The 20,268-nt window shown below is 41.0% G+C and overlaps 1 protein-coding gene across 1 annotated transcript; it reads left to right on the forward strand.

Moving 5' to 3' along the window:
• Positions 1-1,461: 1,461 nt before the first annotated feature.
• bmpr1bb (bone morphogenetic protein receptor, type IBb) lies at positions 1,462-17,810 on the forward strand (the record flags this gene model as incomplete). Its single annotated transcript, XM_079178553.1, has 11 exons — positions 1,462-1,549; positions 12,117-12,276; positions 12,625-12,730; positions 13,046-13,148; positions 14,312-14,408; positions 14,907-15,051; positions 15,292-15,484; positions 15,597-15,894; positions 15,993-16,162; positions 16,369-16,499; positions 16,910-17,810. The coding sequence occupies 11 exons, from the start codon at positions 1,462-1,464 to the stop codon at positions 17,033-17,035; spliced, it is 1,617 nt and encodes a 538-aa protein (XP_079034679.1). The 3' UTR covers positions 17,036-17,810.
• Positions 17,811-20,268: the final 2,458 nt, after the last annotated feature.

Consider the following 20,268-nt stretch of genomic DNA (forward strand, 5'->3'; position numbering starts at 1 on the left):
GCATGTTTGCGTGGGTTGGATTAGTGTGCAATTGCAAAGTTGTGGTGGTGCCTGGAGGTGTGAGCTCTAATCACCTCTAATCACCTCATGTGTGATGGCCTGATCCCTCTACAAGTGTTTGTGTTTTCACCCCTTTCACACACAGACTCACATGAGGAACTGAAGGCGATGTAGCCTACGTCTGAACTTAAATACCAGACTCTTGGTTACAGATTAGCGCCCCGGTCTTTGCCATTCACACAGCACCTGTGTCTGCAGCTGTAGTTCCAGACACATAGCATGAAGATGGGCTTGTTGAGAGGTAGGTTGCCTATTTTTTTTTATGTTCATCATTGTGGATTGAAACCTCTTATTGTTTTTTCTTTTTTTTTTTTTTTGACTGTCAGACAGATGAAACTTGCAATTCAAGGTCTTTTACCTTTGAGGTACTTTTGTACTTTTTGAAGGTGGGTGGATGTTAGTTGCAGCCACGCTTTCATACTTTGGATGAATTCAAGTATGAAGACTTACTTTAAATGTGGAGTTGTATTGTTGAACTTTTACAGTTGCATTGCGGGAAATGAAGAAAATACTCTTTTTTTTGCAGTTGATAGAAACATAACTTATTCCTGGCAGAATATGCCGTTAGCAACTCAGCCTTTCACACCAAAGCTTAGCAATTTCGAAAAGCACATAAAACTCAGGTTAGGGAACGGTGATGCTGAGCCAGCATGGATAACCCGCGTTGACCCATTCACAACAACCACAAATACAAGTATTGTTCTGGGTTGTCGCTCGAGTGCATCAAACACTTATTAGCTCCGACTTGCAGGATTTGATACCAGATAGTTTTAGCAAAGTATATGTGCATGTCCTCTGTAGGTTTATAGTCTTTAGCTCTAACTGTAGTTTCCGTGTCCCTCTTGGCATGCTGTGTGCTTCTATGCCTGTGGCAATAGCTCATAATGCTTTCACACCTCGTTCAGCCCCTGCTCACATCCACGGCCGCGTTGCCCCCTTCTTTTTCTGATCTACTTTCTCCGTACGAGTGATGTAAGAATCTTTAATGCGTCTCTCTCTGTGTGAAAGAGAGAGAGAGAGAGGCTGTACGTGGATTCACATACACTCAGCTGTTCCCTATAGTGAACCGGTCATAGAAAGGGCCGGACAAATAGCACAGTGAGAGAGCGGCTAAGTAACACCCCCCTCTTTTCTCCCCCTCTTCTTTCTCTGTCTCTCCCAGGCTGTCAGTGTGGGGTAGTGCTGGAGGCTGCGGGGCTGCAGTGTGCTGTGGGAAGTTCCTGAGAGGCAGAAGTGGCAGTAACACACAGAGAGACACTTGTGCAGAAAGCGGACTGGCGCTCTTTCACGGAAGGATATAAAACACAATCTCACACCTCCGCCTCTTTGCACGGGCGCGTTCGTTGTGGCTGCGCCTCAGGGATTTGAAGGAGGCGGGCGACCGGAGTTGGGGCTGGAGTGATGGCGGTGGTGTGGCTGCCTCAGGAGTGGGCCTGGCAGGCTGTTCTCCTGGTGACTGGACTAGCATCACTGAGCCGTGGGTCTAACGGTGAGTACTCTGCTGGACGCCAGCTCTTACTGTGTGTTCTGATGCGTCCACCTTCCTGCTGCATTTATGTTTTAAGTCACAGCGAGGCTGATGAGGCTGAGGCCTTCACGTGATTGCGTCAACTTTATCACACATTGGCCAAACTGTAATATAAAGCTGCAAGAAGCAAATGAAAGATACAATTTGTGCACATTTCCTTCTTGGGTTTCTATATTTGTGCTTTGGGGTGGGAGAAGGTCAAATGCACTTCATGTTTTCACACATTTTTGACATTTATTGTGAGTGTTGTCAGGTTACAGGTTGATCGTTCTAGCGGTGAGGTTATCCGTCTATTTTTTACCCTGCGGAAATCTATGATGAGCAAAATCTATTATGATCTCAACAGAGGCTACCATGAGAACGGGTGTGCATTTATCTGCCCTGTCCGCTCCTTCCCAACCACCCCCGTCGTCAACCACCCCCGTCGTCAACCACCCCCACCCCCACCACCCTGGTCATGTTTTGAATTGTTTGAAGATGGACAGCCAGTTGTCTTTTTACGATGAATGCCAACAGTGTCATGGTGCCCCGTAAGGTTGTGACGGGGTGGGGGGGGGGGAGGGTCGATAAGCTCTCAGCCTCAAGAAGATGACACTTGTGCATTTGTTCTGTTTCTGATCACGGAAAGGGAGAGACACATTGGTCAGTATAAGTGTTAGTATAAGTATGGTTTGGGATTTCCTGAAGTAGTCATTTGACCGTTGCTTCAAGTTGACCAGCCAAACATATGCATATTTAGCTTTTATGCTTTTATCTTTAAGTTTCCCATTTGTGGCTTTTTATTAGAGTTGAATCAAACAATCGATTACAGATAATTGGTATGCAACTATTGTCATAATTGTCAATTGTTTGTCTTATATGATTGTATAATGCATATCTTACTGTTGGTTGGACCAAACAAGCAATTTAAGACGTTACCTAGGCTTCAGGAATTTGTAATAATTTTTCTATATATTTTTCTTATTTTATTTTATGCACCAAATAATTGATAGTCGATTGATCATCGATAATGAAAAAAGTCATAGGTTGCTGTGCTACTTTTAATGGTTTATGGGGAGACACAGTTGGGTGTCAGGATGTAAAGCCAGCATCTGGGTGCACACACACACACACACACACACACACACACACACACACACACACACACACACACACACAAAATCACAGTATTTATAAATATTGCCATTAAGTGATGTTCAGGAAAATGTCACCTTACATTACATGATCTCACATCATATTAGCAGAGTTGTCATTAACACATCTTTTGGAAAATTCTTCATAAATTGGAAAGCTTTAGAAAATAAAATGGCAGGAATAATATGCAGGTATATATATATATATATATAACTCTAATGTATCTTCACATTACAACACAAAGGGATGTTGTTTAATCCTGAAAGAGATGCTTCACTGAAAATGTGTCAAAAATAAAGACCAGCTGTAAAGTCCCAGACTGACTGAGTAGTTCAGAGCTATCTGTAACTTTTCGCAGTTGGTCACGAAATACCTCAGCTGCTGATGAATGTTTCTTCAGAGAATTTCCTTCATTCTTATCTGTGCAGACTAAGCTAAGTGTTTTAACTTCCCATCCAATATTAGTCCAGCGTGTTTGAGGGTCAGTCACCACACAGATGGAAAGGATGTGGGAAGATGGAGTGAAATTCAAACAGAATCATGCGTGAAAGGTAGCATTGTTTTGGGGTTTTTTCGGTAACAGTTTGACTATAAATTGACAGGAGGCAGTTTCTGGTTGTTCCTGTCAGTGCAGACTAAAGCTGCGAGCCTTCTTGGTAAGATTCCACACTAATGCTCGTTCTGCAGCGTTCCACAATTTCACTCCTTCTATCCACTTTCTTTCATCAATACTTGAGCCAACAGTTGCCATTTGGTTTCCTCTGTGATCTGATCGTGTAAAGGTCTCCCAAATGAGTAAAACATGTGGGAGGTTACCCATAAATCTAAGCTGCACGGTTAATTTGCCACCTGTTGCAATAGGCTGGTAAGGTTCACAGAGACTACATGAGCCCTAATCATTCCGCCATTCACAATGCAGAGGAAATACAAAGAAGTGAGTTGTATGTTCGATAATGTACTTTATGATAGTTACATTTCCTTTTTTTTATATTGTTTTTGGCTTATTTCTTCCATCCACATTTTTGGTTTTGCTTTGTATATGTTTGTAACACAAAATCGCTGGGTGACAATAAAAACCCATTGTGTCCTAGTCATAGCTGCAAATACGACTATAATCTGTATTAAGAAGGTGAGACACTGAGTCCCAGACTGATACAAGCTGTTTATGAATACGGCTGTTTTTAATCTCATCCCATGACTGAAATATACAAACAATGAGTTCACTTTATGCCACTAAAGCAATCCTCTGGTCTGCTGGACAGACATGTCAAGTCAACGAGTCTGTTTCCAACTACAACGTCGAGTGTTTTCTTTCACAGCGATCTTCAAATATCTGAAAATGTCAGTGTGTCCCTGTAGGAGTGTGTCCCTGTAGACATTCAGAGGGATTTTTAGTTTACTTTATCATCAACCATTAGTTTTCTGTAGCTCCACTTCAGGACTACTCCTAATTGCAAATCTTCTTTGAATTTAGGATAGGGGAAAACAGGATCATTGTATTTGTTCTTGAAATAGAAAGTGTGTGACTTCATTGAGAACGTGGTGCTTTTTGGTTCCTCTACATGTAACACTGTTGATGATTATTCTAAGTTTAGGATATATGTATATAACTTTAAAAAAATGTCTGTAACAGTTTGAAACAGAACGTGCATTGACTCACTTATCGCTCTTTGGAAGACATCTGTGTGGAGCTGAGTGTTGTGGAATAAGGTCAGAGTGTGGTTGGGGTGCAGTGGTCCAGGAGTACAAAACAGCAGCAGTTGGTCCTCGGCAGGACCAGGCCTCTCCAGCCTTCTGTGCGCTGCTTCCTGTCAGGATGTGGATACGGTTCCCCCACACAGAATTTGATCCCCAGGCAGATGTGCCGCTCCAGCGGCCGGGCATGGGAGCATATACTGTGTGTGTGCATTTATGTGTGTTTGTGTAATAGTTATTCGCGTGCACCACATGAGTATACCTGCTTTGTGAGATTTGGATGCTTAGGACTACTTTTTGTGAGTTCATGGAGTTTTTAAACACCGTCGATACATTTGGGATAATGTAAGTATACAACTCAACAAAATATACAGTATAACATATAGGTGTAGTCACCTTACACATTTTAAGGTTCCATATTATATTTTTAGAGTGCTTTAAGAATTGCTACTTTTGAATTATGAACTTTCCCAATGCATGAATGAATTATCCTGTAGATTTGGTAAACAAGAAGAAACATTTTTGTGTTGGAAATTCAAATGATATCACCCTAAAACATATCTGGTTTTAAGTTATAAAAACCTTGAGGAAAACACTTGGCAGAGGTAAAATGACATATTGTGGTGGCGCTACGGCTGTAGTCTCTCAAAATGTCTGTAATGGAGCCCAGCATTAGTCAGTGGCTCGTGGCTTTTTCCAGTAAGTCCAGACCACATGGATAGATAGACAGAGCGTGATATGAACTGATGGGCATTGTGGATAGACATTGTTAAAAAAAAAAAAACATATCTTGAACTTGACAAGAGCAGGAATAGAGAAGATAGGATTGAGTTAGTGTGTTGGGATGAGTGCCGCACACACACCACACTGTGATCAATACAAAGCCTTGGTTTCATAACATGCCAGCATCCACACTTGTTCTGTGTGTGTCAGTTTGTGTGTGTGTGTGTATGTGTTTCATTATATTTTTTTATGTTGTTTTTTTATTATCATAGGTAGGTTTAAATACCGCATTGTTATTGTGTAGTGTGTATGTTCTCCCTGTTTCAGCATGGAGTTTTGTCCGGGTTCTCCGGCTTCCTCCCACCGTCCAAAAACATGTAGGTTGGGTTGGATGACTCCAAATTGCCTGTGCGTGTGAATGTGGGTGGAATGGTTGTCTGTCTCTATGCGTCAGCCCTATGATGGCCTGGAGGCCAAGCAGGGTGTACCCTGCCTTTGCTTTATGTCAGCTGGGATCGACTCCATCCCCCCCCCCAGTGAGCCTTAAAAGTATAGAGCGGTTACAGATCATGGTTGGATGGATATAATAATATTAATAATGTGAATATAATAAATAAATGAACATCATATGGTTTATATGGTTTCTCTTAAATCTCTTAAACCCTTTTATGTCCAAGATCTGATGTCACCCTCTCTCTGTTCTTGGTATTCATTGGACCATAGCAAAAGTCAGTACGTCTATGTGTCTGCTGAGTGTTTGAGTATTTTGCTGTGGATATAGCATCTCTCTGTTGTATTCACACCTTTATGGAACGTTTTTCTTTTCTCCGCAAACATTGTGAATCCCTGCCAGTCGAGCTAGTGTTTCTGTAAAGTGTGGTTGGGGTACAACGTGGAGCCGAGTCTACGGCGGACACGTCTCCCCCTCCATAAATTAGCTCTATCACTATTGCTGCGGGTGGCGGGAGCCTCAAAGTGACCATCTCAGTCCTCCAGCACGGCATTCTGGTCATGGCCCGTAAACACAGAACAGGTTGCTGGAAGCTGCTGGTGGAAACGGTTGACCCGATGCGGTTGTGGCAGATATGGAGGAGAGATTGTGGAATGTGCTCCTCAGACACGGTCTCGTGTGTGTGTGTGTGTGTGTGCATGTACAATATGTGCACATGCGTGAGTGTCTCGTGTGGCAGAGTCCTTTGAAGCCTGTAGGGGGTTAAGAGGGATGAGGCTGCGGTGGTTTGGGTGGAGGAGGATGTATGGCCCCTCTGCAGGTTGGTTGTGACCTCCTCAGGGTCAGTGTGCACTCTGGAGACACTGGGGAAGATGTCTCCTTTGAGGAGGTGATTTATATTGGCCACCTGGAGTAACTTATCTCCCTTTTCTCTGATGTCCTCGTCTCTGCCTGTGATGAACTGTCTGCGTGAAGGGCTCAGCTCACAGATTAAATGACTGTGGTGCTCTGAAGTTGGCTCTTGTGGAACAACCGTGTTAATTGGAACACCTTATGCTGAGAGTTTTTTTCCCTCTTTTTCCTCGACAATGTTTCTTTCCTCTCACTGCTAATGGCAGTAATTCTGTTTTGCATTGATTTCCAGTTATTTCTCGAATGAAAACCCAAACCCAATATTCTAACAGTATATTTATTGATGTGTCTGTCATGGATTACAACATTAGCAGTAAAGGTCGCGTCACACATGTCTGTCTTTAGTGCACAAAACAAATCCAAAGTAGCCGTAGACAATAGGAATATTTATCAGGAATTAAATTCAGACATTAACGGAGGACATTCCATTGTCACCATACACTCTTTATCCAAGTATGTTTACCTTGGTTTAAGTTATTTTTTTTTACTGGTATGAAATGATGATATGCAAGAAAAATAAAATAAAATCACTAATGTCTTACCAATGCATTAGCCTCCTGTTTATGCTGCCACTCAATTGGTTGGATAGCGGGAGATTTGTGTCATTATCAACAACATATTTCCAATTAAAATAAACAGTTTCCTGTCCATTAGTGTTTCTGCTAGCCCTTTCAGTGAAAACACGGCTCATTAGGAAACTAAGTCGGCTAAAACAGCTAAGTCATTATGAAACAATGTTAGCTAATACATCGAAGTCATTAAGTCATATTTGTTGTAGTTTTTTTTGTTTCTGTTTTTTTATATTTGTGTTTTGTTTTTGCATCAAGGTCACAGGATGGCCAGCATGTTGGTGGTACACATGGTGGGATGAATTTGTACAATATGGGTTGCTGTATTCCATGCCGTGCATGTTCGCTAGAACAAGTCAGTAGAATATTAAGTACAAGTCAATTCATTATGGCTTACGTTTTTTTGTCCTGCACTCACAATTATTGTCTAAATGAACAACAATTGACAGACAACCCCAACCTTAGGACCTGAGTGACAACAAGGAAAAGCCTCCACAAAAACCTGCCTCTTCAAGGACAGTCAGACAGAATTAGGAGCTGAGAATAGGCAAACAAAGGACACATGTATTCGAAAATGCAGCATTAAAGATATACAAAATCATAGATTAAGAGCTGTTGGATAAACATCCGGATCTGATGTGTGGGAAAACTTTACTGCATGTGTGGAAGGAGGAAGTGTCACAGACCACACTGATAGTGTTCATCTGAAAAGAGATGACAAACATGGTCAGGAAGATGACGCATGATCTGTCGTCACGAATTCAGATACTTTTGGAAAAGCTGAAGCCGGTGCGGACATGCCTAAGATGCAGTGCCACTGACGGTGATGAGCTGTGACTGAACGTCTCCAGCTGGAGTAATTCGCTATATGTAACTTATAATTGCTTCAAGTGTGTGTGTGTGTGTGTGTGTGTATGTGTCTAGTTTGAGGAACAGCCTGTGGAATGTGTGGGGGATGCAGATCAGATTTCGGGGTGACCTTGAGTGTGCCTTGTAGCTGACACAGCAAGTCTGTTTGTTGTGTGTGCGTTTGTGTGCGTGTGTGTGTGTGTGTGTGTACAGAGACAAAGGGACAATGAACTATGTTCATTTATTTCGTGTGTGAAAAACAATGGACTTGGATACTGTGGTGTATTAATACTAATAACTTAACTTTTGATTTAAGATACCCAAATCTAATAAATGTAGACTATTTTATACCTGGATGATTTTTCTCCCCTTATGAATGTGGCATTTTAGCGACGGGAGAAAAGCTCTTTGTTAGTAGAACGTTTGCTAAGCGTAACAAATATGGCCTCTACCTTACTGTAAGACTCCTGCTGGCTTTACATCCTATAGCCTCTTTAATAGTCTGTTGAACACACAGTGACTCTGTAGTAAAAAGGCTTTTATATACCAAGCAAGACATACCCCCCCCCCCCCCCCCACACACACACACACACACACACACACACAGACACACACAAACTCTCTTTGACCACAAATCGTATGTTACCTAACCTTCTAGAGAAAAGTCTACATACTGTACACTTGTAGCATACATCCAGTGCTAACTTGAATGTTAAAACTTAAGCCCCTTATGGCCTTAAGTGCTGTGCAAACATGACAATAAATGACAATCAAACTCTGCTTAAGGCTGTTATACGCCTGTTTTGGACAGAAGATAAACAATTGTTATATATATAGTTTTTCCCTTAATGAATAGTACATAAGGTAAGGTTTGGAGAACACATTTGCTTATGTATTTAAGTTCACTATGTAGTTAATATGATTGGATTGATCATTTAGTGGCGTGTCAAGTCAGAGACTGGTCTATAAAATGCCATGCTTATTGAGTAAGAGGTGTACATAAACTTGTTGTGCAGTGTGTTATGCAACCACATATGTGTGCTGCCACTTTGCATACTAAACGTTAAACTGGTCACTTCATGGTTTGATCAAGTTAAACAAATGAGGTGCATTTTTTATGTGATTTCCCAGCCAGTATTCAGACTGATTTTAACTTTACTGATCAGCTCTGATCAGTCAAGTTTTATTGTTACGTCTCCTCAAGGCTGTAGATTTACACGCATTCGCTTTTTTGCTCCAAAGCAGGATTCTCGTTCCCTTACGTCAGCTTTCCTGTAACATCTCTCTCCGGAGTGACCTGCCCCTGTCTGCTTTGTTCACTTACTGCCTTTGTAAAGGTTTTAATAAAACAAGGCTGATGTGGACTGCCTGAATCCTTCATGAAACATTCCCTTCTTGGGTTTTTTTTTTTTTTTGTTGCACACTTGCAAAGCAGATGTGATAGACAAACCAAGGCCACTGTGAGGGAGGATCAGAACACCTCCACAAACCTCCCCTCTGACACAAACAGTAACACAGATCCGGTTGGAAGGACACCGAGTACCAGAACAGCCAGTGTGTTTATACTGCACCACACTCGGATTCAGCTTGTTTCATCATGTAGTCCTGTAGAGGATTACTCGTGTCCCTTTTTCAATGGCTGGTTGGCTTTTTTAGCCTGTTGTAATGCCTAGATCTACTTTAGACATATTACACACAGTCCCAGGAAGCTATTCTTGGATTTTATAGATGGATGGATCTAATGCAGGGACGTGCACCTGTGATGTCTCTGCTTTCGGTTTATTATTACTTGTGATCGTTCTTAGTTATTTAAACTAACTATGCATTTTCATAAATAATGTAATACTTGATCAGAAGAGGAGAGAGAGAGAGAGGGAAGAAAGAAAGAAGACACCCATCTAGTGTGGCACAACACTGTTCAGCTTTCTGACCACAGAGGTCTTAAGGGATGAGCTGCTGTCTGAACTGGTTTTATCCTCCACTGATGAATGTGTCCACCTTCAGTCACTTGATAATAAGGATAAAAAGGTTGAACAGTGTATTGATAAGAACTCTTAATGAATCATTTAGCAGTAGGTGTTTTTAGTCAGATAATTAACACGTACGTGTCTTAACACTTGACTATGAGCATTGTTAATGAACTACAAGTAACCAGTGGATTATTCCTTTGTTTTTCATTCTTAATTAACATTTAACAAAGTACAGTTTAGGAAAGTTCCAGTTGATAAATAAATAACTAACTTAATATGGATTTCCTTTTTTTTCAAAGCACAACCTTGGACTGATTCAGTGGCAGCTGCAACAGTTAATACTTTGAAGGATGAGCAAGTCCAGAGCATTACTATTCATCTCCTGGTTTATGTGAATACACGTGTACTGTGTTACTGCACTTGGCTCGATTCTGTTTTGGTAATGTGTTTCATTGTAGCTATTGATTGGTGGGAAATTGTATTCGTCCTCTCAGGAGATAAACACTAAATCATGCCAAAAACAAATAACCTATATACTTTGCTTTGATGATGTCCGCCAACTATCCTGTGCTATTTGGAGATTTATTCTGGGATGGAGGATACAGTTCAAATCAATCTTTTTTTGTATAGCCCAAACTCACAAATCACAAATTTGTCTGAGAAGGCTTTACATTCTGTACACATGTGACATCCTCTGTCCCGGGACCCTCACATCAGAACAGGAAAGACAGGAAAAAAAAGGAAGAAACCTTAAGGAGAGCAACAGAGGCGGGATCCCTCTCTCAGGATGGACAGAAGTGCAATTTAAGTCATGTGTGTAGAATAAACAACATAACAGCAACAACATATGACAGAAATTATTCATATAATGAGAGAAGTAAACAGAATAATGATGGAAAAATTACTACTAATGACTACTAATAACAGCAGCAGTGGATATTGTAGAATAACAATGATAACACAATCAGTAATGGAATCGACAATAGCAATGCGACTACTAATAATGGTGACACTAGCGTTGGTCAGTCAGGACCACGGCAGGAGGCAAGACCACAGTCCAGATAAAACCACGATCCAGGGAAACCTGTGAGGAGAGAAAGCACAAAGACTCCTAAGAAGAAGCAAAGTTAATAAAGTGCTTTAATGGGACTTGAATTCATTCAGAAGGAGAGAGAGAGAGAGAAGAGGAGAGAGGAGCTCAGTGTATCCTAGGAAGTCCCCCGGCAGTCTAGGCCTTTAGCAGCATATCTAGGGGCTGGACTAAAGCAGACCTGAGCCAGCCCTGACTATACGCGTTATCAAAAAGGAAAGTCTTAAGTCGACTATTGAATGTGGTGAGTGTGTGTCTGCTCCCCGGACTGAAGCTGGAAGCTGGTTCCACTGAAGAGTAGCTTGATAACTGAAGGCTCTGGCTCCCATCCTACTTTTTAAGACCCTATAGGAACCACAAGTAACCCTGCATTTAGGGAGCGCAGCTCTCTAGCAGGGTAATGTGGTACTCTAAGCTCCTGAAGATATGACAGTGCCGGACTAATTAGGGCTTTGTAGGTGAGGAGAAGGATTTTTAATTCTATTCTTGATTTTGCAGAGAGCCACAGATACAAAAGGTGTACAAGAGATAATTAACAAATTACAGGAACTTTCTTTTTTTTTCTGTTTGTATAATTGTTTGTATATATGTTAAGCAGTGACAGTCTCATCAGTTCAACATTTAAAAGGCTTATTTAATTAAACATTTTTGACTTGATTATCATAAATGATATAAGAAAGCTTGAGCTCTGCAAATATATCTTACACATTTATACACAAGCACTCGTAGACTGGCAGATATGCACACACACACACACACACCTACACACACACACACAGCACAAAGACTTCTTTCTGGTGAGTCGTGTTATTCTAGTTCCAGACTTCATGCAGGTACATTGAGTCCAGTCCAGAACAGCATGGTTGCTTTCACCAGCACATACTGTATTCACACATTCTGTGGATTGCATTGCCATGGTTACTGTGCCAAGGCAGGCAGAAGTATATAATTCAAAAGGCCCTTTGGAAATGAGCAGAAATGCTGTTTTGGATCCTGTGATTTATTCCGCCTTTAATTTCCCTGAGGTGTGTAGTGCTTAAGTTTTACCCCTCTGGCTTTCCTGGAGCTAGAAGAGTGACCAGATGTATTGGCCTGATGTTGTGCTAAGTCTCTCTCTCTCTCTCTCTCTCTCTAGCCAACATGTTGGACACCATGCTGCTGAAGAACGGATGGAAGGGGGGATCGGAGCGGAGGGCAGAGGAGAGCAGCAGCACAGCCACAGTGTCGGCTCAGAACATGCTTCGGTGCCACTGCTACCACCACTGCCCAGAGGACTCTGTCAACAATACCTGCATGTACGGTGAAGCGCACACAAATCTATGCTCGCGCGCACACACACACACACCCAGGCAAGACTACGGAAATAACTTTCCATGTCAAGGCTATCAAAAGACACATTTTTATCTACAGTAATGATCAGAGATTACCTGATTAGGCAGATCCCTCAAGCCCCTTGAGATGAAGGTTACTAACACTTTCACTAGCTGACCCTTCATAGTTGTGTGTATGCATGTGCATATTTTAGATTTAGATTCAATAAAATACGATTGAACCCGGACGTCTTCTGTATGAGGATGAAGACAATTATGAAAAGGCTCCCGGGCAATGTTTACTCATATGATGATGTGTGTGCATTCTGGCAGGACCGATGGTTACTGCTTCACCATGGTGGAGGAGGAGGAGGTGGGGGGTGTGGCAGTACTCACTTCAGGCTGTTTGGGTCTTGCCGGTTTCGAGTTCCAGTGCAGAGTAAGTCAGATGTGTTGTTGTTCTGTATACTTCTGTACTTGTTTGTGTGTGTGTGTGTGTCCTTCTTCGCGAGCTGCTGTCGAGCCTTTTATGAGCTTTCCTTCACTCACAGCCGCTCTTCATGAGACCGATTTAAATCAGACTTGTCTTGCCTTTACACATCTTTACACACAGTGGGAAAAAACATTTGGTACATTGTAGAATTTTCTCATTAGGAGTAAGTGTGGCTGTAAATATTCCCTATACTCTTCTGTCTTCATCATTTATATGTAGAAAGGCATGTGTTTTATGTGTGCGTGTGTGTGTGTGTGATAGGACACGTGGAATGCTCGTTTGAGGAGATCCGTCAAGTGTTGCACAGATCAGGATTATTGCAACAGAGACTTGCATCCTACTATTCCTCCACTCATGACATCAGGTAAGACACACACTTGCTGGCACAGGTTTTCACACACTGTAATCCTGCCCCACTTGAGGGCCTTTTTAGAACGGGCTCATTCAGGCCACGCTGGGCAGTGATGGGTAGTGACAGTTTAAACTGTTACAAACCACAGTGTGGTGCTGGAGTGAAGTGGCACATGCTGCTCTGGGGGGGGGGGGGAGCAGGGAGAGAGAGAGAGAGAGAGAGAGAAAGAAAGGCAGGTGAAACGGAGCCTGTAGGCTCGGCTTGTTCTCTCACCCTCTAATGAAAAGGACAGCCTCTCCCCAGGGCCTGCTTGAGTTTCTTGCCTCGGGACGGATGTGAGATATCTGTCCATCTGTTACTCTGCAACACACCAACACACACACACACACACACACACACATTCCTCCTCTCTCGTTCCCTTTCTGTCATACAAACTCACCGTTACGCTTTCACACAGCCTCACACACTTCGTTTTGACCTTCAAGCAAACAAGCGACAAACGACATCGTCAACTTTTACAAGTTATTTATTATGATGCATTATATATAACACTCTACTGTGAGATGTGAGAACATTCCAACGAAGCAAAAAAAAAAGCTTTTCTGTGATCAGATGGGTTGTAACGGTTTAGCCAAAACTTTATTCAGGGGTAAGACCGAAGTAATCAACAAAAAACGGTTTGCCTAAAGCCAGAGCTGTCCTTTGCAATGGCGTTCATAGGACATTTTGCTGTTCATGCAGTCTTTCTATGTCCACTAGTCCTTCTTTGTGTGTGTGTGTGGTTCTGTGCACACCATGACGTGTTTGTGTGCCTGATTGGCAGGAGCGCGGCAGAAAGGCTAGAGTCCCAGAGCTGCTTTAGGCCTCTGGGGTTTCTGTAGCGCTGTCAGTGTGACAACTGATCTGTGGAGTTCAGGAAGGGGATGTGATCGATCACACGCTGTGAGAGTCGGGGGGTGCAGGGGAAAGCTGAGAGGCAGCTAGGGGGGAAAAAGGAGCTTGTTCATGCTAATGAATATTAGAAAGATGTTGGAGCCGAAAAACAATTAAAACAAATGTCTGTCACCGCCTATACTGTATATCACCTCTAATTTGACAGACTTTCTATCTCACTTGGTGGTAAGATGATAAAAATGACACTCAATTATTATGAATGTGTCTCCCAACTTGTTTAGATTACGTGGACAGCAGTATCCAGTACATGGCTCTCTTCATTTCAATCACGGTTTGCAGTATCATCCTTGGTCTCATCCTCATTTTCTGCTACTTCAGGTAAGATTGTAGAAGACATCTCATGCATGTGTCAACACATTCACCCTCCTGCTGTGTGGACATACTATCTTAAGACTTTTTCATTTTGATGACCTGTCATTATGCGATGACTTTTTATGATTTCTTTAGGACGTACTAGATTATGACATTTAATGGCACTTTAATGACATATTATACTATGACTATTTTATGTCAATGTAAAGGAATTACTTTTAGATTTTTGTATGAATTACACTGACTTTGGGACGGTTGAAAAAAAGTCAGTCCTGAGCCTTACTGTTAACACTATACAACAACTTTTTAAAAGTAAGTTTGATGACATACTGTCCTATAACTTTTTCTTCAACATTTTTATGAAATGAGGGGTTTTTTGTGGTTAACTTGATTATGTTTTTTCAACATTTTAACATTTAAGGACTTTTTCTTTTTACAATTTAATGACGTTATACTACTACAACACTGGCATCTCGTAAACATTTCATCACCTTTTTATGGCAGATATAAGCGGCAGGAATCACGACCACGCTACAGTATTGATCTGGAGCAGGAGGAGACCTGCATCCCCGCTGGGGAGTCCCTGAAGGACATGATCGAGCATTCCCGCAGCATCGGGTCTGGGTCAGGGTCAGGACTCCCTCTACTGGTAAGACAAAATAAGTGCACATCTGGCTCAACATCACAAGCCCGGCCCTGATAGAACAGTAATAATGTACTGCATTGTCTCATGCTTTCACGTAGGGCTGGGTGATATGGATGAAATCAGATTTTTTTGTTTTACTAATTGATCATAATTTAAAGAATGTTTTTAAAAAGCATATCTAACGTCAATAGGCATAATAAACCACACATTCTTTTTTTTTTTTTTGTAATACCTGTTTTCCAGGTGCAGCGCACAATCGCCAAACAGATTCAGATGGTTAAGCAGATTGGAAAAGGGCGATACGGAGAGGTCTGGATGGGCAAGTGGAGAGAAGAGAGAGTGGCTGTTAAAGTCTTCTTCACCACAGAAGAAGACAGCTGGTTCAGAGAGACTGAAATATATCAGACCTTCCTGATGAGACATGACAATATACTGGGTAAGGTGATAAGTGTGTGTTTATAAAGACAGTTGGCTTAAATTAAGGTAAACCTCGGGATTTGGATTGTGTTTTTTTTTTATTCCTGGTATCCCTTCTTAACAACCCCCAGGATTCATAGCAGCAGATATTAAAGGAACCGGCTCGTGGACTCAGCTCTACTTAATTACAGACTACCACGAGAATGGATCTTTATACGACTACCTCAAGTCCAACACCTTAGACGTGAAGGCTCTGCTGAAACTGGCCTACTCTTCCATATCAGGCCTCTGTCACCTGCACACTGAGATCCATGGCACACAGGGCAAACCAGCCATCGCACACAGAGACCTGAAGAGTAAAAACATCTTGGTAAAAAAGAACGGATTCTGCTGTATAGCAGACCTTGGACTGGCTGTCAAGTTTAACAGGTACCACATACATCTGTTGACGTTTGAACACTCATTTTGATCGCGTTTTGGAGTCTTGGACATTTCTTGAAATATCTTGTTTCTTGTCGCTCTCTCAGTAACACTGACGAGGTGGATATACCTCCCAACCTACGGGTGGGTACGAAGCGCTATATGCCCCCTGAAGTGTTGGAAGAGACCCTGGACAAGACCCAGTCTTTTATAATGGCTGACATGTACAGTTTTGGCCTCATTGTTTGGGAGATGGCCCGACGTTGCATTTCTGGAGGTCAGGAAAAAAAAATCATACGGCACATTTTATTGCACATGAACTCATGCTTTTACATTGAAGGACAAAATACAAGAATATAGATACGAGCGTAAGAACATATCAGCATAATTAACCGAAATAAAACACTCCATCTCTTCCTTCTGTTTTTTACTTGATGTTTTCGAAATGACAACGCTGATTCCCACATCTGTATTTTTCTGAAGGCATTGTGGAGGAGTATCAGCTGCCCTATCATGACCTCGTGCCCATCGATCCATCCTACGATGAGATGAAAGAAGTTGTCTGTATTAAGAAACAAAGACCTTCATTTGCTAATCGCTGGACTAGTGATGAGGTATTTAAAACGTTTTTCTATACCCCTTATCGAACAATGCATATTTTTTACTTTACTAATGTTTAGGGAATTATCTATACATGTTTTATAAAGCAATAATAAGCCATTAAAAAAACACTTTGCCAAGTTGGTATATATTCTCCACATTTATCTCTGCAGAGTAAGTGGCATATTAGAAGGTGAGTCAGTCGTGAGTCATGGGTTTCTCACATATCCAAAAGCCAGGAGTTGTTCAGTTATACTGTGAATGGTAATAAGTGGTCAATATTAGATTAATTGAAGTGGTGTTCTGACTATTTAAAGCGCTAGATAAAAATGACATATTGGTCTCAGAAATGCTCTGACATATACATCAATAATCCATTTGTAAGTATTGTTTTATTGTTATTTATATGTACACATGTCTTCAGTGTTTAATGCAGATGGGAAAACTGATGTCCGAGTGTTGGGCTCACAACCCGAACGGTCGCCTCACAGCCCTGAGGGTGAAGAAGACCCTGGCGAAGATGCTAGAGACCCAAGACATCAAACTGTGACAGAGAGTTGGGATTGACGCTCTCATCAGCAGAGACGTGTCACTGCCACTGGCACGGCGCCACTTACACTGGCCAATAAAAGAAAGGTGGGAAGAAAAGAGACTGTGAAAGAGAGGACAAAGGAAACCAACAGCGAGGATGAGCAATAGATATAATGGTTGACAGGGAGCCAGAAAAATGAGAGGCAAAAAGATGTATTATGTCAGGGGAGATCCTCCCGCCCATTGTATGAGCCGCCTCTGCCTCAGACCAAGTGTTCGGGTTGTGCTTTCTGTGAAAGCTGAGTGGTTGTCAGGTCCAAACTGCCCAGTTGGGCAGCCAGACAGGGACCATTGCGGGAGAGGAGCACTAATGTCCCTCTGCTTAGTTCTAAACAGAGGAAGCCTCTGCTCTGCCCTTCTAAAGCCATATTGCAGTATTATATGTGCAGTCTTTTGTACTGTCACAGCTGTCTTCACATTTCTTTTTTGGACTCAGCCACTGTCAACTCCGTCCATAGCGACTGTCATCTGTCAAAAGAAATGTCTAATTCACGATCAGTGATCAATGATATTATTATTATTACTATTATTACAGAACAATGCAGAGTAAGACCAAAATAATGATAAAACATATCCAGCAAAAAAACGAGATTTCTTTATAGTGTTCGTATGCACATTTTATATTAATATTAAAAAGGACCTCTGCATAAAACACTTGTCATCGACGAATTTGTGAATTTTTGATTGTCCTTCAGAACTGAGGCTGAGGCTTTGCTCTCCCTCATTGTCTCTTCTTTCCACTCACAATTCACTTGCATATAATTTAGCTGACGTCTGTTGATTGCGTTGCTGGATGTTAAAATGTATATTTGATGAATTATCTGTGTACAGAATATGTCCCGTCCACTCTACCACTATGGCATGTGCCTTATTTAATCTGTACATATGTGATTGATGAGTGTATGAGTGGATCTGGATAACATTCCCAAATAAAATGACTATGCATCTCGATGGCTTGTCTATTTATGTCAAACATATAAACATATTTGCAATTTCTTTTCAATATGCTATGACATGCGTTTTGTTGACATTTGTATGATTTTTTTTTGACATGCTATAACTTTTCGACATGCTATACTATGACCTTTTTTTACTTTTTCCGACATTCTGAACAATTGCTTTTTTTCTACCTTTTTCTGCATGCTATATAGTATGACTTTTTTTGGACTCTTTCATAACTTTATTTAACATGCTACAGCTACACTATGACTTTTTCATAACTTTCGATACACTATACTTTTTTTCAAAATGCTTTTTTACGGCTTTTTAACACATAATATGCTATGAGCTTTTTACAATTATTTAAACTTGTTTTCAAACTATACTATGAATTTTGATATATACTCTACTACAATGTATATTGATTTTGTAGCGACATACTATGACTTTTTTCGATAAGTCATACTATAATTTATCACTTTTTTCTTCCTGCTATAGTATGACCTTTCTGTGCATACTATACTATGACTTTATCATGACTATGACTCATGACTATGACTTATTGACATACTATATTATAACGTTTTTCCACATGCTATACTATTACCTTTTATGACTGACTTTTTCCATGCTATAATATGACTGTTTATTAATTTTCTTTTGACACACTATGACTTTTTGACATGACCTTTTTTTAACATTTTATTTGAATGCCTTATTTTGCCTTTATGCCTTTTTATGACATGGTACACTATGATTTTTTATTACATTATTTTCACTTTATTTGATATGCTATAACTGTTTTATGATTCTTTTTTAATTATGACATACTATGACCATTTTCACAAGCTCATAAATAGTAATAGATGGCTGAATTATCTCATACTTTTACCATGGGCTATGTTATATGTATAAAAATCAGTTTTCTGCTATTATAAGAAATATAAAAAAAATTGTATTACTATAAAAAATACTCACATTGATTTTGAATGCAATAAGCGTTCTCTTCTTGGCATCTCTTCTTTCCAACCCCCAGGATTCATAGCAGCAGATATTAAAGGGACCAGCTCGTGGACTCAGCTCTACTTAATTACAGACTACCACAGGAATGGATCTTTATACGACTACCTCAAGTCCAACACCTTAGACGTGAAGGCTTTGTTGAAACTGACCTACTCTTCCACATCAGGATTTATGGCACACGGGGACCTGAAGAGTAAAATCATCTTCAAAACAATGGATTCTGTGTAGACCACCAAGTGTAAAAGGTACAACATACATTGAACACTCATTTTAATATAATTTATATATTTTCTGTTTCTTCGCCTTTTCCCAGAGACACCAACGAGGTCCCTCCCAACCTACGAGTTGGTACGAAGCGCTATATGCCGCCTTAAAAACCCTAAACAGGACGCAGTCTTTTATAAAGGTTGACATGTAGTTTTGGCCTTATTGTTTCGGCGATGGCCCTGGAGGTCAGGAAAAAAGTCCATCTTTTTTATTTCATTTTGCACTTAAACACATCTATACATGTCTAGATGCTTCCTTAATGATAATGCTGATTCACACATCTGTTTTTTTCTGAAGGCATTGTGGAGGAGTATCAGCTGCCCTATCATGACCTTGTGCCCACTGATCCATCCTATGAGGACATGAGAGGAGTTCTCTGCATTAGAAAATCAAAGACCTTCATTTGCTAATCGCTGAACTAGTGATGAGGTGTTTTAAATGTTTTTTTATACCCCTTTCGAACACTGCATATTTTTAGAAGTCTTTATGTGGTTAGGGCTTTACATGTTTAATTATCTATACATGTTTTTTAGAGCAATAATAAGCCGACAAAGACACTTGGGGTTTCCAGGTTGATATATATTCTCCTCCAGTTGTTCCGCTATACTTTAAATGGTAATAAGATGTAAACAGATTAATTGAAGTGGTCATCTGTCTATTTAAAGAGCTAGGTAAAGAATATGTGTTGGTTCTTAAAAAATGCCGAATTATTTATCATCAATTTGTCACAACTTGCAACCCGACCTGTCGCCTCACAGCCCTGAGGGCGAAGAGGACCCTGGCGAATATGTTAGAGACCCAAGACATCAAACTGGGACAGAGAGTTAAGAGAGAAGCTCTCGCCACCAGAGACTTGTCACTGCCGCTGCCACAGCGCCACTTACACTGGCCAATAAAAGAAAGGGGGAAAAAAAAAGAGACTGTGAAAGAGAGGACAAAGGAAACCAACAGCGAGGATGACCG

Source organism: Pholis gunnellus, assembly GCF_910591455.1.
Source record: "Pholis gunnellus genome assembly, chromosome: 18".
Classification (NCBI taxonomy): Eukaryota; Metazoa; Chordata; class Actinopteri; order Perciformes; family Pholidae; genus Pholis; species Pholis gunnellus.